This window comes from Aethalodelphis obliquidens, unplaced genomic scaffold, assembly GCF_003676395.1.
Source record: "Aethalodelphis obliquidens isolate GAN/ISIS:26980383/991018 unplaced genomic scaffold, ASM367639v1 scaffold24, whole genome shotgun sequence".
Lineage (NCBI taxonomy): Eukaryota > Metazoa > Chordata > Mammalia > Artiodactyla > Delphinidae > Aethalodelphis > Aethalodelphis obliquidens.
In genome coordinates this window covers 18,430,783-18,452,543 of record NW_020837968.1, presented here as the reverse complement: position 1 = coordinate 18,452,543, position 21,761 = coordinate 18,430,783, and the positions used below count along the sequence as shown (strand labels likewise).

Here is a 21,761-nt window from a genome sequence, read left to right as displayed (position 1 = left end):
TTTTATTTTATATTGGAGTATAGTTGATTAATGTGTTAATTTCAGGTGTGCAACAAAGTGATTCAGTTATACATATACATGTATCTATTCTTTTTCAAATTCGTTTCCCATTTTGGTTGTTACAGAACACTGAGCAGAGGTCCCTGTGCTATATGGTAGGTCCTTGGTGGTTATCTGTTTTAATATAGTAGTGTGTTTATGTCAATCCCAAACTCTCAATTTATCCCTACCCCCCCCCCCACCTTTCCCCTTTGACGTCTACTTTTTAATATTAACACAGTCCAGGTAGCTTTCTTTTGATTAGTGTTTGCATTGCATGTTTTTTCCATCCTCTTACTTGTAACCTACTTGTTACCTTCAAATACCATTATATTTGAAGTAAGCTTCTTGCAGAGAGTACAACTGGTTCTAGTATTTTGTGTTTTGACAATCTGTGTGCTTTAACTATTTGCATTTGATGTAAGTGTTGATACGCTGCATTTAGGCCTACCACTTTGTTATTTGGTTTGTGTTTGTTTCCTATATTTTGCTCCTGATACCCTTTTCTTGCCCCCCCACTTTTTAAAAATGTTTTTTAGTATTTCATTTTATCTACTGTGTTATTATATTTCTTTGCATAGTTCTTTCAGTGATTGCTTGAGGGATGAGGATATCCATACTTTTCAGTCTACTTAGAATAAATATTTTTTCACTTTGAGTGGAATGTAGAAAGTTTACTATCATATGGGTCTCTTTATCCTCCTCCTTTATGCTACTGATATCTTATGTATTACAACTACACACAGTGAGAACACCATATATATTTTATTTCTACTATCAAACGTATTTTAAGAACTCAACAGAATATTCTTTTAACCTCGATAATTACCATTTCTATTGCTCTTCCTTCACTCCTGAAATGTTTCAGTTTCCCTTATGGTATCATTTCCCTTCTAACTGAAGAACTTCCTTTAGTAATTCTTTTTTACACCAAGTCTGCTGGCAATGGATTCTCTTCCTTTTCCTTCATCCAAGAATGGCTTTATATCACTTTTGTTCCTGAAGGATATTTTCTGTGGATATAGAATTCTGGTTGACAATTCTTTCCTTTCAGCAATTTAGAAATATTGTGCCACTTCCTGCTGGCCTCCATGATTTCTGATGAGAAATCCAGTCATTCAAATAATTGTTTCCCTATAGACAATGCTTTTCACTGGCTGCTTTCCAGATCATTGTCCAGTTTCATTATGTTTGTGATTGGATTTCCATTATGATATGGATTTCTCTGGCCTTCTTGAATCTGTAGGTTTTAAGTTTTTCACCAAATTTGGAGTTTTCTATGCCAGAAAATTTCTGATTGTATCCTTGACATTTTGAATATTGTTACCAACTCTGGGCCTTGTTTAAATCCTATGGAGAATTCAGAGTTTTTGTTTGTTTCAGGAGGTAGTCAACCTGGTAAGGTTGCAGGCAAAGGCTTTTTGTTTTTGTTTCTTTTGGTTACTTTCAGGTGTTCAACACCAGTCAGTTTTTGGAAGGTGAACTGACATTGGAATCATAGCCTACAGAAGACAGGTGCAGCTTTCAAAATTTTTGCAGTGCTTTTTGGACCTGCTGTATGTGAATGCCTCCCAACTGCTGGTCTGGGATTTGGGTGGTGGTCTACCTATTCAGTTTCTAAGTCTTTAACATACTGAAAAGAATCAGATCCACACACATTAGCAGATTGGGGGCAGACTCAGAACTACACAAACAGCTTTATAAGGTCACTTTTCTGAGTTCCTTCCTTTCTATGATCTCGCTGGTACTTTGATTCCTTCTATTGGTTCTCGGGCCAAAAGAAATCTGGCTTTAGTTACCCTGTGTACTTCTGCCACCATCTTTTGCATCCAGGGCCAAGCAGATAGAGAAGAGAGAGAAAAGAATGAAGGCTGGTTCCACCCTCTTGGAAACACAGCCGTACTGGAAAGGTAGGGCTATCTCCCTGAGCTTTGGCTCCTGCAGGCTCCCATTGCCAGTAGTTGACACTGTCACCACCATGGGATTGCTTGGGGGTGGGCTGTAAGAGAACACAGAAAAGGCGGGGGAAAGAAAAAGGATTTCTGCACTCTCCAAATATTAGAAGTTACCCTTCTACTTCTTGGGTCAGACCCGAAGGCTTCTGGCACTCCTGGTCTGCACCCCAGTACTCACTTCTAGGTTTCCAATGTGTTGAATTCAGGCTGGGGGATACCAGAGGGAGGAAAATGATAAGACTCATTCATCACTGGTTCAGTGGTACTTCAAATTCTAGTCTTCTTGCCCAACCCACCTGCTATTTTCTTTTCAGAGTCCTCCAACAGCTGCTCTGTGCATTCATAGCTGTACTCAGTGGAAGGGCCATGGTGGAGTGTGCTTCTTCATCTTTATCTGGAACCAGCCCTATCACTACTTTTAATGTAAGAAAGAAGAATGAAATATTTTGACTTTCTTCTCATGCTATCATAAATTTTAACTGTAGAACTAGAGGAATATTTTCTGTTTTAAAAAAAAATAATACTGGGCTTCCCTGGTGGCGCAGTGGTTGAGAGTCTACCTGCCAATGCAGGGGACATGGGTTCGTGCCCCAGTCCGGGAAGATCCCACATGCCGCGGAGCGGCTGGGCCCGTGAGCCATGGCCGCTGAGCCTGCGCGTCCGGAGCCTGTGCTCCGCAGCGGGAGAGGCCACAGCAGTGAGAGGCCCGCATACCACAAAAAAAAAAAAAAAAAAAAAACCCCAGAAATAATACTAAATACTATGATATTGCCATTACCACAACAAGGTATTTTTTACTAAAAGGGGAACAATAAATATTAACTAGGGATTTGGTTTTGTTTCATTTTTAGTAGGCAGAAAGGAGTACCTCTTACTGTCCTTGGGCAATTAATTTCACATTTCACTCATTTTGAATTCGTTTTACATACAGCTGACCCTTGAACAACGCAGGGGTTAGGAGTGCTGACGCTATGCAGTAGAAAATCCACATTTAACTTTATAGCCAGCCCTCCATAACTGTAATTCCAACCAACTGCAGATTGTGTATTACTGTATTATGCATTTTTCAAAAAAACTGGCATATAAGTGGATCTGTGCAGTTCAAACCCATGTTGTTCAAGGGTCAACTGTACTTTCAAGACGATTACCATCATATTGTTGTGTTAGATTTTTCTAAGGCTAACAGAAGATATCAACTATAAAATGCTGCCAACACTGCCTCTAATCACTGACTTAGAGCTGTGACTAAGAGATTTTATATTTTTAAGACACAAAGTTGGCAAGCTAGGGAGAAAGGAGAAGCCAGCCCTTTCAACAGAGAACATATGTAGCCAACAACGCTTAATGGGCTCTGTGCTCCAAGGAGAGTGGGTCTTTCCAAGAGAAGAACAAAACCGCTAGCTGTACCTAGAATCTTAATTACTATGATGACTTCATTTGGATCACGTTAGAATAAGCAGCATTTGATCAAATACATCACGAAACAGTTTGCTAAAAATTAGTTCATGGGGAATTCTGTGGCGGTCCAGTGGTTAGGACTTGGGGCTCTCACTGCTGGGGCCCGGGGCTCAATCCCTCGTTGGGGCACTAAGATCTCGCAAGCCAGACATGCAGCCCCCCCACCAAAAAAAGTCCATGAAAGTGTGATTATAGTATCCAGAAATACTTCCTAATAAAAGAAAAAAAATCAGAGTATACAGCATTGCGATTTTCAGAATACATAATTTGGTGTTTTATTATTTATATGGTCTTTAAGAGATTCAATACTTTCACCACCAATTAGTTCTCTTAATAATTTTATTTTGTGTAGATACAAATAAACATGTTTTAGATTTAAGGATTTCAGTTTCCCCCACCACGTAAGAACACTCTCCATGGGGACAATCTTGTTTTACCTCACCTGCCAAAAATGGCATTTGATAATAGACATAGCTCGGTAGAAAAGGCAAATGTTACTTATAAGTAACTATTCAATTACAATTATGAGAAAACTTAAGAGCTGGCTACTTATACCCAGTCCCCTGAAAAATAACAATCATAACAATAATAGTAATAATAGCTACCGTTTATTGAGCTTTACTGTGTTCCAGGTACTGTGCTAAGGGCTTAAAGGGGATTATGCCATTTAATCCTCAAAGCCCTATGAATACTACTGTCAGCCCAATTTCCAGAGAAGAAAATGGAGGCTTAGAGAAGTACTGTCTCAAAAGCCACAGAATTGGGGAACAGTGGAGCCAAGATTGCAACGCAGGCAGTCTGCCTTGGAACCCCTGCTCTTAATCACTGCTGCAAGCTACAAGGACTCAAAGAACTCAAACAGAAGTCCCCCCCATTCCCAGTTATCTTCATAAAATAGTGTTAAAAAGTGAAAGATGTAAATGAAAAAGAAAAAGGCCAAAAAAACCTCTGGTTATCCTACTATGGGGGGAAAACACCAAAACCCAAAAAACCCTATACTATTTGATGTTACTTTTCTTTTTTTTTTGCGGTACGCAGGCCTCTCACTGTTGTTGCCTCTCCCGTTGTGGAGCACAGGCTCCGGACACGCAGGCTCAGCGGCCATGCCTCACGGGCCCAGCTGCTCCATGGCATGTGGGATCTTCCCGGACTGGGGCATGAACCCACGTCCCCTGCATCGGCAGGCGGACTCTCAACGACTGCGCCACCAGGGAAGCCCTAATGTTACTTTTCTTAATCAAGAAAACAAAATGCCACAGCATACAGCTCAGAGAAAGTCATATAATAAAAGTACCAAGAAACAAAATAAATAAAAATGTATATATAGCATCATTAGGCTCACTTTAGTCTAAATAAATATAGAATATCCCAGTCAAGAAATAAGTAATTCTTGAGAAGTTAAAAACTTAAAGAGAAACAATATATCTTCATGTAATATTTTATTTACTGATCTCTCTGAAACATGCCAAAATTCATATGGCTAATGGAACTTTCCATGTTAAAACGCTGGTCAACACAACAAATCCCTAACAAAAAATATTTTAATGTAAGAATCAACATGTGAACATTATATTCAGGTGGTAAAACTCAGGTTACAAACATAAGATAAATATCAAATAATATCATACTTCTGATTTAATGGAGAACAGTTGTGAGAGTCATGCTTAACACCTTGGTTAAGTAATGAGAGAAATGGGTTGGGGTGTCAGAGAGGTATGCAAAAATTTAACAGTTCAGATAATCCTTAGCCCTTCTGAGAAAATATAGATGGCAAATATGTGGCAAATATTCCTGTAATATGGTGGTTTCGATCCATTAGTGAGCATTCTGTTCATGCATTTAAAGTAAAAGCAGATGTTTCTGGGCATGAAAATTAGATTCAAAGTTAGTCTTTGCTCAACAAGTTAATGATACTATGAATCCCTTATATTTAAAAATATAGTTTAAATTTGTAAAGTTTAAGGTAAAGCATACTTGTTTTCATAGTTATCTTTAGATATAATTGAGACTACACTACCATATATAATCAGCTATACTGCTGTGCACAGTTAATTCCAGTTACCGTATTTTGTATTTGCTGGTCATCAACAGCACAAAATTTATGCTCCAAAAGAAATACATGAATCCAGCAAAATGGTTCCATTTAATTTTTCTTTTAAAGACAGATTAACTAAATTTAAGGAAGAACTGGCTTTTCTTGATATCTCATTTTCAAATTACTGATACAAACTTACCAGAGAGTAATTATTTATTTTGCCTAACATCAAACAATCTGCAAAAAGTTTCCAAGATAGAGCCATTCCTTGTTCCATTTCCAAAAATAAATAAAAGTTTTCTAACTGAAAGCATTTACAGTCCTAGCTCTCTAAAGTAAACATTAAAAAACAAAGTACAAAAAATGATCTCTTGGCTTCTGAATAGCCCACTTAGTTACATAAAGTATTTTCTGTCCCAACACTTTCTCAAATTCAAAAGATATTTACTTCCTAGGAACATGACAGTCTTCATTTCAAACCATTCAGTCTGTTTCCATGGCAACACTGCGGGATTCCTTGGCCACCATAAGTCGCATTAGTTGACTGTGGAATTTCTCAATCTTCTTTACATCTTGAGCTTGGTCTGTTCTATACACCAAACACTGTCAGAAATTTTAAAAGCACACATTAACTATGTAAAACTAGATTATCAATGACGTAGCAAACGTATGCTTGGATAAAATTTTGAGTCTTTTCCTACCACTGTTTTGCTCTACTTCCTCTGGAGGTCATACTAAAGAAATTACATTCAAGTTTCCAAGTCCCCAACAATTACATTCCTTAAGTTTAGTATTTATAATATTTCAAATGCCACTGCTGTGGTTAAAAAACAAACAACTCTATTAGAAGCTTCTCAAAAATGACCAGTTGAATAACATATTCAAATTCTGCCATGGTCTGATGAGAAGACTTCAAGATTGGAATTAGATATTTTCTCCCTGAGATCTGGTCATAAATGATTGAGTTACAGTGGGAAAAGCATATAAATCTTAGGATCCCTTTCTCTATTTGTGAAATGGGAGGGGGGGAGGGTTAATGATAATTTTTAAAAAATCTGGAATCCCTTGCTTACTGCTGGTTGCTACCTAAATCAAACGAGATAAATCTATTCAACCTTGATTTTCTGACATTACTTATAATTTTTAAACCAAACCAAATTCTTCCTTGCTATAAATTCAATTCTTCATTAGATACTTAAGATCTGTTTATCGTTGGCCATAAAACCATTTGTTCTGGAATCTTCAAAATTATCCAATTTAAGCTGGCAGTCTTTTTTTCATCTTGTAACACTGATCCATTTTTCTTTAGCCCATCTTAGATTCACGTGAGTTTTAAACAATGGGAACTTCATGATCCTACAGTAATATTCATCAACTTAAGTACTTTGGAGTTCAACCCCATCATGCCCAACTGATCTGAATTCATACAGCCTTTAAATCACTTGCTTAAAAAAATTTTATCCACGCATTGTACAAATTTGTCTAACAATTTTGTAAAGCGGCCATAATCATCTCCACCGTTTCAATTTTAGTATATGTTCTGTCGAAGAAAAAATACCTTCTCACTACAGTTTAGTGAGAAGAACAAACACCTCTCATTAAAATACACAGAAAAATTTTAGGTCCACAGAAGACAATATTATAAATCAGTCATGGCACTGGAAAAAAATGATGCATAAATGGGACTATAAAAAAGTCAAAGCTCCATGACGATAATAATGAAATCTAAGATGAGTTTTGTGAAGGAATTATTAGCCATTAAAATGAATTACTGAAGTATACAAACTTTTCTTTAAGAATCATTAGAAAACAAATTTTTATGTTGGAGTTGATTCATATATTTACTGTTTAGGAGGATGGGTTTGATTGTATCTTTGGTCCCTTCTAGACATGGACTAGTTCTCAGTAGTTTTAAGAAAGGGGACAAAAAGTATTTTTCATATTTAGATCTTGTCACAGGAATCATCAATTTTAAATAAAGTTCTTTCCAATACTGCTTACCATGAATCCTTTTAACTATAATCATTACCAGAGGCAAAAAGTCATCATCTGGAGATAAAGCCTCTTGTATTGAATTCAATTCTGCATTTTCCTCTATTTTTAAAGCAGGATATACCAATTTCTCTTCAGTAGATACATCTATTCACTCTGCGACAATCATAAGTAAACTTTTTCTCAGTGTGAATGCTCCAGATTCAAGTATACATTTACTGAATCTACTAAATGCAGGCACTAGTGCTAGGCACTTCCACATATTTCATTTACACTCCACAACAACCCAACTGCGTAAGCAGATTATCACTGTGGCACTTCGCAGACAAGAAAATTATGGCCCTCAAAGCTAAAACTTTTGGCCTGAACTTTCCCCAGGATGAAATGCTGGTAGATGGCTAAGCTTAGGATTCAGATCTCTTGAATCTAGGTTTAGCACAATAGAGCTCAATTTATTCTTCCTTTTCCACATTTTCACAGTTACTTCACCAAACTCAATTGGTTCTTGGAAGACATGGTAATCATTAAAAGATCTGACTTCACACAACCTCACAATGGAACCCTGAACAAAAATATAGTAAAATATATGACCAAAAAGTCATTTTTAAAGTCACTATTAAATTTTTTAAAGAATTAATCCATTAAAAAAAAAGTGTTTGCTAAGTACCCTCTGGGTCAGGATACCATGCTAGTCACTACAAATACTGGTAAGAATATTACTGATCTATCTTTATTTTGAAGCTCACAATCTATTAAAAGTCCAATGTGATAAGACAATTGTGACACAGCACAAAAAGAGGCAGAAATAAAAGTAAGAGATGAAGCAATCCTTTTGAGCTGGGTTTTGAAAGATAAGCAGCAGGTTTGTCACACTGGGGCAGGGGTAGGATTCAATATTACAGAGATGGAAACAGACTGTTCAAAAGCGCAGAAGCCGGGCTTCCCTGGTGGCGCAGTGGTTGAGAATCCGCCTGCCGATGCAGGGGTCACGGGTTCATGCCCCGGTCCGGGAAGATCCCACATGCCACGGAGCGGCTGGGCCCGTGAGCCATGGCCGCTGAGCCTGCGCGTCCAGAGCCTGTGCTCCGCAACGGGAGAGGCCACAACAGTGAGAGGCCCGCATACCGCAAAAAAAAAAAAAAAAAGCGCAGAGGCCTAAGACATCATGGCATATGAAAGGAGCCCTTAAGTAACACTGAAAAACGAAGATTAGACAGGATATGAGGGTGGAATTTACATTATGAGTGATGAGAAGCCACTAAAGATTTTTTTTTTGGCCACTAAAGACTTTTAAGCGGGGTAGTAACAACCAAATTTGCATTTTTAGAAATCACTCCGGCAGGGCAGCATAGGACGACTAAAGGATGAACTGGAAGCAGGGACACAGTTAGAGCCTATTCTACTAGTCCAGGTGAGTGACATTGAGTCCTTAAAGTTAAGAGGTTAGCAGTCAAGATGGAGAGTTCATGGCAGAAAATGAGACGAGGGAGCTTGAATCAATAATTCACAAATGCCCAGCAAAATGTATGGAACTTATCGGAGGATCAAAATACACAAGTTTTTCAAATGAAGGAATAGTTAATGTGAGAATGAGGGAAAGGAAGGGACCAAAGATGATCCCCAGGTTTCTGAGCAAGTAACAGAGAAAAAACAGGAAGAGCCAGTTTGATAAGATATGATGAGTTCCATTCTAGACAGGCTAATGTTAACGAGTAGAGGAGGCAGGATGCTCAACTTAGAGCTAGTCAGGAAGCCAAAAGAAAAATATGACCTAAAGGTACAAAATTGGAAACAGACAGATACAGGCAGTATTGGACTTAATGGGTTGGTCCAGAAGTGGTATGAAAAGATCAAGAACAGAATCCTGGAGAAACCAATATTTATGGGGGCACATCAGTGGAATAATTAGCAAAGAAGAATGAAACAGAAAAACAAGATAAAATGGAGCACAGATGCCAAAATAATAATTTCTACAAGAAGTGGTTTCCTCAGAAGCAGCCAGGAGGTCACATAAAATATGAACTGCTGAGGCTACTGGGTTTGAAAATAAAGGGGCTGCTGCTGAGCTCTCACCAAGAGCAGTCTGAGTGGAAAACTTCATGCAGAAACCAGATGGCAGAGGGGTAAGGAATGAATGGGGTGTGAGGAACAGACAGTGAGCAGACAGGGAAGGTCAGAAATACAATTATAGAGCCTATAACTTGTGTTCAAATCCATTATTTACTTCTCACACACGTATAAAGAAACCTTCACTCCTCATATCCACTTTTGGTCTCTATGTTCCTCTTGCTTAGGGTCCAAAGAGAGCAGTTATTAAACTATACTTAACATACTGCATTAATGAAGTAAGTTGAATTATCTTTCCAAGTGCCTATAAAAATAGCTTCCAGGGGCTAATGGCAGACTCTGGGAGGGCTCACGCCAAGGAGTACTTCCCAGAACTTCTGCTGCCAGTGTCCTTGTTCCCATGGTGAGCCACAGCCACCGCCCGCCTCTGCAGGAGACCCTCCAACACTAGCAGGTTGGGAAGCCCGACGTGGGGCTGAGAACCTTCACTCCAGTGGGTGGACTTCTGTGAGGGAATAACTGAATTGTTAAGGTTAAGATCCAAGGATGAAACAGAGAATTTGCTTCATGTCCTGACACTGAATGAAGTCTTGACTATGCACCAAATCAACTCCCAAGCTTTGTTCTGTGAAGCACTGTGGTTCAAAAAGATAGTAATAGAGCCGTGTGGACGAAAAGGCTCTTGGCGCTCCAGCGAGGAGTCAGTGCTGTGCCTCTGAGGTGGGAGAGCTGGTCCACAAGAGACCTCCTAGCTCCAAGTAATATCAAACGGCAAAAATCTCCCAGAGATCTCCATCTCAACACCAACACCCAGCTTCACTCAACAACCAGCAAGCTACAGTTCTGGATACCCTATGCCAAACAACTAGCAAGACAGGAACACAACTCCACCCATTAGCAGAGAGGCTGCCTAAAATCATAGTAAGTCCACAGACACCCCAAAACACACCACCAGATGTGGACCTGCCCACCAGAAAGACAAGATCCAACCTCATCCACCAGAACACAGGCACTAGTCCCCTCCACCAGGAAGCCTACACAACCCACTGAACCAACTTTAGCCACTGGGGACAGACACCAAAAACAACGGGAACTACCAACCTGCAGCCTGCAAAAAGGAGACCCCAAACACAGTAAGATAAGCAAAATGAGAAGACAGAAAAACACACAGCAGACGAAGGAGCAAGATAAAAACTCACCAGACCTAACAAATGAAGAGAAAATAGGTAGTCTACCTGAAAAAGAATTCAGAATAATGATAGTAAAGATGATCCAAAATCTTGGAAAGAGAATAGACAAAATGCAAGAAACATTTAACAGACCTAGAAGAACTAAAGATGAAACAAGCAACAATGAACAACACAATAAATGAAATTAAAAATGCTCTAGAAGGGATCAACAGCAGAATAACTGAGGCAGAAGAACGGATAAGTGACCTGGAAGATAAAATAATGGAAATAACTACTGCAGAGCAAAATAAAGAAAAAAGAGTGAAAAGAACTGAGGACAGTTTCAGAAACCTCTGGGACAACATTAAACCCATCAACATTTGAATTATAGGGGCCCCATAAGACGAGAAAAAGAAAGGGACTGAGAAAGTAGTTGAAGAGATTATACTTGAAAACTTCCCTAATATGGGAAAGGAAATAGTTAATCAAGTCCAGGAACCACAGAGAGTCCCATACAGGATAAATCCAAGGAGAAACATACCAAGACACATATTAATCAAACTGTCAAAAATTAAATACAAAGAAAACATATTAAAAGCAGCAAGGGAAAAACAACAAATAACACACAAGGGAATCCCCATAAGGTTAACAGCTGATCTTTCAGCAGAAACTGTGCAAGCCAGAAGGGAGTGGTAGGACATATTTAAAGTGATGAAGGAGAAAAACCTACAACCAAGATTACTCTACCCAGCAAGGATCTCATTCAGATTTGATGGAGAAATTAAAACCTCTAGAGACAAGCAAAAGCTGAGAGAGTTCAGCACCACCAAACCAGCTTTACAACAAATGCTAAAGGAAGGAACTTCTCTAGGCAAGAAACACAAGAGAAGGAAAAGACCTACAATAACAAACCCAAAACAATTAAGAAAATGGGAATAGGAACATACATATCGATAATTACCTTAAATGTAAATGGATTAAATGCTCCCACCAAAAGACACAGACTGGCTGAATGGATACAAAAACAAGACCCATATATATACTGTCTACAAGAGACCCACTTCAGACCTAGGGACACATACAGACTGAAAGTGAGGGGATGGAAAACGATATTCCATGTAAATGGAAACCAAAAGAAAGCTTGAGTAGCAATTCTCATATCAGTCAAAATAGACTTTAAAATAAAGACTATTAGAAGAGACAAAGAAGTACACTACATAATGATCAAGGGATCGATCCAAGAAGAAGATATAACAATTGTAAATATTTATGCACCCAACATAGGAGCACCTCAATACATAAGGCAAATACTAACAGCCATAAAAGGGGAAATCAACAGTAACACATTCATAGTAGGGGACTTTAACACCCCACTTTCACCAATGGACAGATCATCCAAAATGAAAATAAATACGGAAACACAAGCTTTAAATGATACGTTAAACAAGATGGACTTACTTGATATTTATAGGACATTCCATCCAAAAACAACAGAATACACATTTTTGTCAAGTGCTCATGGAACATTCTCCAGGATAGATCATATCTTGGGTCACAAATCAAGCCTTGGTAAATTTAAGAAAATTGAAATCGTATCAAGTATCTTTTCCGACAACAACGCTATGAGACTAGATATCAATTACATGAAGAGATCTGTAAAAAATACAAACACATGGAGGCTAAACAATACACTACTTAATAACGAAGTGATCACTGAAGAAATCAAAGAGGAAATAAAAAAAATACCTAGAAACAAATGACAATGGAGACATGACGACCCAAAATCTATGGGATGCAGCAAAAGCAGTTCTAAGAGGGAAGTTTATAGCAATACAATCCTACCTTAAGAAACAGGAAACATCTCTAATAAACAACCTAACCTTGAACCTAAAGCAATTAGAGAAAGAAGAACAAAAAAACACCAAAGTTAGCAGAAGGAAAGAAATCATAAAGATCAGATCAGAAATAAGTGAAAAAGAAATGAAGGAAACGATAGCAAAGATCAATAAAACTAAAAGCTCGTTGTTTGAGAAGATAAACAAAATTGATAAACCATTAGCCAGACTCATCAAGAAAAAAAGGGAGAAGACTCAAATCAACAGAATTAGAAATGAAAAAGGAGAATAACTGACACTGCAGAAACACAAAAGATCATGAGAGATTACTACAAGCAAATCTATGCCAATAAAACGGACAAATTGGAAGAAATGGACAAATTCTTAGAAATGCACAACCTGCCGAGACTGAGCCAGGAATAAATAGAAAATATGAACAGACCAATCACAATCACTGAAATTGAAACTGTGATTAAAAATCTTCCAACAACAACAAAAAAAATCTTCCAACAAAAGCCCAGGACCAGATGGCTTCACAGCTGAATTCTATCAAACATTTAGAGAAGAGCTAACACCTATCCTTCTCAAACTCTTCCAAAATATAGCAGAGGGAGGAACACTCCCTAACTCCTTCTACGAGGCCACCATCACCCTGATACCAAAACCAGACAAGGATGTCACAAAGAAAGAAAACTACAGGCCAATATCACTGATGAACATAGATGCAAAAATCTTCAACAAAATACTAGCAAACAGAATCCAAGAGCACATTAAAAGGATCATACACCATGACCAAGTGGGGTTTATTCCAGCAACGCAAGGATTCTTCGGTATACGCAAATCAACATGATACTAACAAACTGAAGGAGAAAAACCATATGATCATCTCAATAGATGCAGAGAAAGCTTTTGACAAAATTCAACACCCATTCATGATAAAAACCCTGCAGAAAGTAGGCACAGAGGGAACTTTCCTCAACATAATAAAGGCCATATACGACAAACCCACAGCCAACATCATCCTCAATGGTGAAAAACTGAAAGCATTTCCACTAAGATCAGAAACAAGACAAGGTTGCCTGCTCTCACCACTCTTATTCAACACAGTTTTGGAAGTTTTAGCCACAGCAATCAGAGAAGAAAAGGAAATAAAAGGAATCCAAATCAGAAAAGAAGAAGTAAAGCTGTCACTGTTTGAAGATGACATGATACTATACATAGAAAATCCTAAAGATGCTACCAGAAAACTACTAGAGCTAATCAATGAATTTGATAAAGTAGCAGGATACAAAATTAATGCACACAAATCTCTGGCATTCCTATACACTAATGATGAAAAATCTGAAAGTGAAATCAAAAAAACACTCCCATTTACCATTGCAACAAAAAGAATAAAATATCTAGGAATAAACCTACGTAAGGAGACAAAAGACCTGTATGCAGAAAACTATAAGACACTGATAAAAGAAATTAAAGATGATACAAATAGATGGAGAGATATACCATGTTCTTGGATTGGAAGAATCAACATTGTGAAAATGACTCTACTACCCAAAGCAATCTACAGATTCAATGCAATCCCTATCAAACTACCACTGGCATTTTTCTCAGAACTAGAACAAAAAAATATCACAATTTGTATGGAAACACAAAAGACCCCGAATAGCCAAAGCAACCTTGAGAACGAAAAACGGAGCTGGAGGAATCAGGCTCCCTGACTTTAGACTATACTACAAAGCTACAGTAATCAAGACAGTATGGTACTGGCACAAAAACAGAAATAGAGATCAATGGAACAGCATAGAAAGCCCAGAGATAAACCCACACACATATGGTCACCTTATCTTTGATAAAGGAGGCAGGAATGTACAGTGGAGAAAGGACAGCCTCTTCAATAAGTGGTGCTGGGAAAACTGGACAGGTACATGTAAAAGTATGAGATTAGAACACTCCCTAACACCATACACAAAAATAAACTCAAAATGGATTAAAGACCTAAATGTAAGGCCAGACACTTTCAAACCCTTAGAGGAAAACATAGGCAGAACACTCTGACATAAATCACAGCAAGATCCTTTTTGACCCACCTCCTAGAGAAATGGAAATAAAAACAAAAATAAACAAATGGGACCTAGTGAAACTTGAAAGCTTTTGCACAGCAAAGGAAACCATAAATAAGACCAAAAGACAACCCTCAGAATGGGAGAAAATTTTTGCAAATGAAGCAACTGACAAAGGATTAATCTCTAAAATTTACAAGCAGCTCATGCAGCTCAATAACAAAAAACCAAACAACTCAATCCAAAAATGGGCAGAAGACCTAAATAGACATTTCTCCAAAGAAGATATACAGATTGCCAACAAACACATGAAAGAATGCTCAACATCATTAATCATTAGAGAAATGCAAATCAAAACTACAATGAGATATCATCGGTCAGAATGGCCATCATCAAAAAATCTAGAAACAATAAATGCTGGAGAGGGTGTAGAGAAAAGGGAACACTCTTGCACTGCTGGTGGGAATGTGAATTGGTACAGCCACTATGGAGAACAGTATGCAGGTTCCTTAAAAAACTACAAATAGAAATAACATACGACCCAGCAATCCCACTACTGGGCATATAACCTGAGAAAACCAGAAGTCAAAAAGAGTCATGTACCAAAATGTTCATTGCAGCTCTATTTACAATAGCCAGGAGATGGAAACAACCTAAGTGTCCATCATCGGATGAATGGATAAAGAAAATGTGGTACATATATACTATGGAATATTACTCTGCCATAAAAAGAAAGGAAATTGAGTTATTTGTAGTGAGGTGGATGGACCTAGAGTCTGTCATACAGAGTGAAGTAAGTCAGAAAGAGAAAGACAAATACCATATGCTAACACATATATATTGAATCTGAGAAAAATAAAATGTCATGAAGAACCTAGGGGTAATGACGGGAATAAAGACACAGACCTGCTAGAGAATGGACTTGGGGATATGGGGAGAGGGAGGGGTGAGCTGTGAAAGGGTGAGAGAGTGGCATGGACATGTATACACTACCAAACGTAAAATAGATAGCTAGTGGGAAGCAGCCTCATAGCACAGGGAGATCAGCTTGGTGCTTTGTGACCACCTAGAGGGGTGGGATGCAGAGGGTGGGAGGGAGGGAGATGGAAGAGGGAAGAGATATGGGAACATACGTATACGTATAACTGATTCACTTTGTTATAAAGCAGAAACTAACACACCATTGTAAAGCAATGATACTCCAATAAAGATGTTAAAAAAAAAAAAAAAAGCTTCTAGACCAAGGTTCTTGACTTGGGAATGAAATGTGAAATAAGCATCCTAATGGGTGACCTGCATAAATTCTATGTAAATAATTTCAAACAAATGGTTAACTCAAACAAATCTGAAAGTATGCAACAAATAAAAATGTATACTTACAACTAAATCATCTGTTACTTTAATACACAAACTCCCATCAGAATGCCTATATTTGAGAACCACACGTGCCTGAAATAAAAATACATATTTAGAAACAGTGAAGTCAGAAGACATTTCTCATAAATAATTTAGTCTTCAGGTGGGCTAAAATGGATCCTTTTAGAATTAATAGCCAAAACATCTAAAGGCACCTTTACTGTAAACTTATAATTGAAATGCAGGAAAACAGGATTTTGTTCATTTCTATTGCTGCAATTTTTTTAAGACTTAAAATAGTCAGTTATTTTATTTTCAGCCACTTTGAAGAGATGTACTGAAAATTCCCAAGACACATCCATATTCAGAGAGCCTGTGAGACTCTTAAGGTGGTCTGGCATTTCTTGCCAGTCAGAATAATATACTGAAGGGTATTCACAGCTTGCCACTTCATAGTATACCACTTGGGCATAAGGAATGTTTTGAACTGAAGGCAATTAGCTCTCTGCCCTTTCTGGCCAAAAGCAGGACATAAATTAACCTTTGTAAAGGTGACATAAGTTTCCAGTTGTAAAGGTGTTTCCCTCTCCCTGGGAAAAGAGAACACGGTTTGTTCCCTAACAAACCTTACTAAATAACTCTTATTTCCCATACATTTCCTAGTCACCTTCTCACAACTTACCCCCTCCCAGAAGCCCCAAACCTCTTTTCCTTTGTCCAGCCTCTTTCCCACCCTTTGTTAAGATGGCATATAGGTCCCAAATTCCTCAGGTCACATTTCTTTGTGAACTTCTGTGCTATGTATGTTTCTACCTGTTAATTTGCAGAGCCCCAGTCATAACACCTAAGAGAGTAAAGGAGAAAGTTTTTTCTCCCCTACAATACCAACACACCTAGCCACAGATGAATGATAGGCAAAGAAGGGGAAAAAAATAGCAGAAATGGCTAGTTTAGTTCAAATCCATTCCCCAGGAAAGAGCACTGCAGTCGCAATTCATACCTTCCATTTTCCCATGGCTCTCAGGAGGTGGACTCAGGCTAAGTTACTCAGCAAAATCACATCTTTATCATGATGGCACAACATGATGTCTCCATCAACAACTTTCTAAATCCAGAATAACTCCTATACTGAGTGCCATGCTACACAGCACTTTTTGTTGTTTGGTATTCTACAGTTAGGAAGCCAAGAAAATGATTTAGGTATTACAATATTCCAATAAAAGAAGACATCTCCCAATAGAGTTTACAACTTCCATGAACATTATTTTTACTACTTTAAATGATGGATTCGAAAGTGTACTGCAGCAGAGTCAAGTTTCTTGTTAACCAAAATAAACAACTCTTCTTTAGTTTTAGCTAGCTGGTTTAAAAAGTGCTAAGTATCTATAAGCCAAAACAGGAACATAATTTTAAAATGGTTACAATGTAGCACAGGACCCTCAAGACAATTCTGGAAACTAGATAAAAAGGGCTATTAGAGCTTTTCCTACAGCTTTTCCCATTATGCTCTCTGCTCTCCTGGGATTGCAAAAACAAAAGTCATACCACCCTGAGATTTGTCTTGGTGAGGGAGGAAAGGGAACGCACCAAGCACTTAAGTAGGTATAAATAATGACAACTAGGTTAAGTACCTTTAGACTACCTAACTGATTCTATTTATTGAGCTACTAAATTCAGTTTTACGTATTTAAAAAAATTCAGTCCTCCAGAAACAAAAGGAAACTGAAACTAAAAAATATACTAAGCATGACAACTACGTAAAGTTTTAACTCTCACTTAAAAGAATACTCAATGGCGAGTAGAAATGAGAGTTAAAAGGTCTGTGGTACTACAAGAGAGTCCATTTTGTAACTTAGGGAGCGCCTAAGTTACCATGTCAGATGCCACTAAGAGAGAAAAAGAAATCAAGGTTCTTGCTTTCTTAGGAACTTTGAATTCAACCAAGCAAAATAATCAAAACATAAGACAACATAAATTAAGCCCTATAAAGGCACATACAGGTAAAATGTTAAAAGAGAATGCAAGTAATTTAGATTGGGAGAAGGGGAAGTGTAAAAAGGCTTTATGGAGATGGCTTCAGAAATGCACTTTTTTTTTCTTTTACGGAAGAAGTTAGGAGAAAAGCTGAAGTGGCAGTCTGAAGATATGATACATTATGTAGCTTCATGAGACTACGGCTGAGTATGGCGGAAATGGTGGAAGACAAAGCCAGCAAGACTGGAGAGAGGGTCAGACTGGAGACTGGGAGTCCGGATGTGTACCAGCAATCAATGAAGAACCAGGTTTAAAGCAGGAAACTGAGAATTCAATTTTTGTGTTTTAGATAGCTGTGGTATGAGAGTGGTCCAGAAATAATGCCATCTTCAGTTAGAGCAGATGCAACAGAGAATGGTAAAAGGTGACGGATGTAATCAACAGGGAGAGAAGACAGAATTCTGTAAAACAGATCCCAAAGAGTTCTGACAAAATTTCTTTTCTTTTTTAGTCCCAGCAGTATGGACTGGTAGAAATAGCATGAACATGGGGTTTAGAGACGTGGGTTCAAATTTTAGCTTCATTTCTTAGAGACTAAGCAAATCATTTAGTGTATCTAAGATTGTTTATTCATCTACCTCAAGGAGCTGTCTTAATTGTTCACATAAATTATACAAATAAATATATATATAAAATGTCTGTCACATACAAGGTACTCAATATAACTGTCAGTATCTCCCACTCATCCCCTCACCTTCCAATCAAAAAAATCACTAGTTTTTAACTAGTGCAAGGCTATCATAAGAAGGCACAAGTTTTTAGGCCACTGGAATTTTCTGATTGGGTTAAAGAGCTCAAAGATTCTCGCTCTCTTGCCTATACTAGACATGCCTTGTTCACAGCAATGCTCTATAACTGCCATTTTATTTTCATTTTCCCTAAGAATGACCACATTCTTAAAGTATGATTACTCTTGATATGAATTTGTATTTATTTTTACTACCTTTTCAAATATTTTTAGTTTACACTGTGGGTACTTCTGGACAAAAAATCCTGTATTGTCCTCATGGTGTACTGCTTAAAGAAACAGATGGCCCTACAAACAAAATCTACCAAATGGAGGAGCCAGAAATTGTGTCATAAACGAAGTACTCAATTTCAAAAATATCTAGCTCATTTCATAATTTGTTATTATTACATCTTTGTATTGCAAAGAATGAAACTAAGAATGTTTTACAGCTTCTTATTACTTATCTAGGTCTAAAAAGCTAGCAGGATTTTTTTTTTTTTTTTCTGGCTGCATTGGGTCTTCATTGCGGTGTGCGGGCTTCTCATTGCAGTGGCTTCTCATGTTGTGAAGCAGGGCTCTGGGCGCGCGGGCTTCAGTAGTTGCAGTACGTGGGCTCAGTAGTTGTGGCTCAGGGCCTTACCTGCTCCTCGGCATGTGGGATCTTCCCGGACCAGGGATGGAACCCATGTCCCCTTCATTGGCAGGAAGATTCTTAATCACTGCGCTACCGGGGAAGTCCCACTAGCAAAATTTCTAATTAACAGGGAGCTGCTTCAAATATTATTTAGATGACAATAAAATAAATAAAAACTTGAGAGGAAGAAAAGTCAAGACCCAAATGCTATATTCTCATCCTTGCGACTTCTTTGCTTTTTAATAATAAGCTAACCTCTGACACTCACTTACTATAATTTTTGCGGGGGCCATGCATGAATTACAGGGATCCATGGGCCCTCTAAAATTGTTTACAAACTTCTACGTACAAGTGGATTTTTCTGAGAAAAGGGTGCAAGCATCTCATGTTCTCAAAAAGGCACTGACCTCCAAAAGATTAAGAACCACTACGCTAATGGCTGTAGATGCCTCCAAACGGGTCTTTCCAAAATTTCTCTGCGGTGGCAGAAAAACATAACCGTTTTATCTTACACGAGGTAGTACGGGACAAGGGCACCAAAACAGCTGAGGGACAGAAGGCCGAAACTGCAGGGGGAGGAGCCCTGCCCTTAGAGACACGTAAACCAACGGCAGCCATAAGGGATGTTCAGGGACTGGGGGCGGAGGAAGGTTACCTAAGGGCCCTGAAATGACCCCGATCTTGCCCGTTTCAGGGCTTCATCGGGCCGTTAATAAGGGAGGAACAAGCGGACTTGGCGGGGTCCGTCTCTCCTCACTCACAGCACCTACTAGGATGCTGGAGAAGCTTCGGAGGCCGAGCGGACGGCAGAGAAGTTATCCTGACCGGGGGCTAGGACAGAGGCACTGGCCCCTCCAGTGATTTACCTTCATAGGGTCTGCGAGGTAGAGCTTCTCCGCTGCGCGACTGAACTCCTCCCAGGTCTGGTACTGCGGCATCGTGGGCCCGCGGCAGAACAGGAGAGGGAGGCAAAGCTACGGACCTGAGGCGACGCGACGCGGCCCACCGACCTCCCTACCTCTCGCAGCCACCTACTGCGGCAGAGACCCAGCCGCTCAACGACGGTGGCGCCTCTTCGCACCAACGCCTCGTTCCATTGGACGGCCTGGACCGCCCTCGCCCAATGGAAAGGAGGGATGTTGCCAAGTAGGAGGTGGAGCCCCGAGCGTGTGGCTCTGGGAGCTGGTCCAGAGAAGTGGAGAGCGAGGAAACGATGGAGTTTGCCACAGCGACCCCTGTGGGACTGGAGGAGAATCTGTCCCGCTGTTCTTTGGGCTGGACTCCAATGGTAAAGCCTAAGTTTCTTCAGCAAACATTGAGCGGCTTAGTGATAAGCGCTGGAGCTACAAGAATGGAGACATTAGGGTCCAGCTGTCACACCTTTTACCTATAGTAAAAGCGAGAGGAGACATAAACACAAGAATGCAACCGAAAACTTTATGTGATGGATATTTATGTCGGGTTAGTAGAACACAAAGGAAGAGTGATCACGTGTGGGTGGGGGGATGCTATAGTGATGGCACAAGCCGAATCTAGATAAACATGGTGGATGTCCAACAGGTGGGCAAGGCAGAACAGGATATCTAGGCCCACTTTAGATCTGTAGTGTATTTAATGTGATAGGTATTTGGGGGATGGGGGAAGAAAAGAATCAAGGGAAGAAATCATGTCATCACTTAAGCCAGGAGAAGACATTTGAACTTTGTTCTCCAGGCAATGGAGTGGTATAGAAGGGTATCTTTCTTTAATCAAGTTTAGTGAAGAATTTTTTTTTGTACAATGAAACACACCAGTTTTAAATGTACAGGTTGATGCATTTTGACACACACACACACACATTTATATATTAAAACCATTGGATATATGCCCATATACCAGATACCACAATCAAGATAAGCTTAGTTTCAGGTGCACAGCAAAGTGAACCAGTTGTACATATACAATATACCCACTCTTTTTTAGATTTCTTTTCCCATATAGGTCATTACACAGTACTGAGTAGAGCTCCCTGTGCTATACAGTAGGTCCTTTTTAGTTATCTATATGCCTGTATTACTGCATGAGCATCTTAAGAGGTCTCCCCATCTCCAGGTTTGCCACTTCACTTCAGTCTTTGTGTGAAGCTGGAGCCCTATAATATGCAAATCAACCAAAAAACAATGGTTCTGACAAACCTAGGGGCAGAACAGGAATAAAGACACAGACATAGAGAATGGACTTGAGGACACGGGGAGGGGGAAGGGTAAGCTGGGACGAAGTGAGAGAGTGGCATGGACATATATACACTACCAAATGTAACATAGATAGCTAGTGGGGAGCAGCCGCGTAGCACAGCGAGATCAGCTGGTGCTTTGTGACCGCCTGGAGGGGTGGGATAAGGAGGATGGGAGGGAGACG

General features: G+C 39.1%; 2 protein-coding genes across 6 annotated transcripts in view; both read right to left on the bottom strand.

Moving 5' to 3' along the window:
- EPHX1 (epoxide hydrolase 1) overlaps window positions 1–2,408 on the bottom strand; it is a 60,505-nt gene extending 58,097 nt beyond the window's left edge. For 3 of the 4 annotated variants that reach the window (XM_027122325.1, XM_027122332.1, XM_027122333.1), the window contains exon 1: window positions 2,291–2,408. The gene's annotated coding sequence lies outside the window, so the exon portion shown is untranslated. Of the gene's footprint in view, window positions 1–2,172 lie in introns of all 4 variants that reach the window. The other variant, XM_027122326.1, reaches the window with a different exon arrangement.
- Window positions 2,409–4,874: 2,466 nt separating this feature from the next.
- SRP9 (signal recognition particle 9) lies at window positions 4,875–20,435 on the bottom strand. 2 transcript variants are annotated; one of them, XM_027122343.1, is made up of 4 exons: window positions 20,231–20,425; window positions 15,991–16,059; window positions 5,936–6,090; window positions 4,875–5,312 (listed from the first exon to the last, which is right to left on the bottom strand). In XM_027122343.1, the coding sequence occupies exons 1-3, from the start codon at window positions 20,300–20,302 to the stop codon at window positions 5,971–5,973; spliced, it is 261 nt and encodes an 86-aa protein (XP_026978144.1). In that variant the 5' UTR covers window positions 20,303–20,425; the 3' UTR covers window positions 4,875–5,312; window positions 5,936–5,970. The 2 variants fall into 2 exon arrangements, with proteins under 2 accessions (XP_026978144.1, XP_026978145.1); XM_027122344.1 differs by lacking the exons at window positions 4,875–5,312; window positions 5,936–6,090 and adding an exon at window positions 12,243–12,280 and having other exon boundaries at window positions 20,231–20,435.
- Between the last annotated feature and the right edge of the window lie 1,326 nt (window positions 20,436–21,761).

What these genes read in the sequence shown, in the direction of transcription:
- SRP9 (XM_027122343.1), bottom strand. Translation starts at nt 20,302, where the DNA reads ATGCCGCAGTACCAGACCTGGGAGGAGTTCAGTCGCGCAGCGGAGAAG. An exon ending in ACCTCGCAGACCCTATGAAG is followed by an intron (nt 16,060 to 20,230) that starts GTAAATCACTGG and finishes TTTTTATTTCAG; the next exon opens with GCACGTGTGGTTCTCAAATA. An exon ending in AAGTAACAGATGATTTAGTT is followed by an intron (nt 6,091 to 15,990) that starts GTAAGTATACAT and finishes AATTTCTGACAG; the next exon opens with TGTTTGGTGTATAGAACAGA.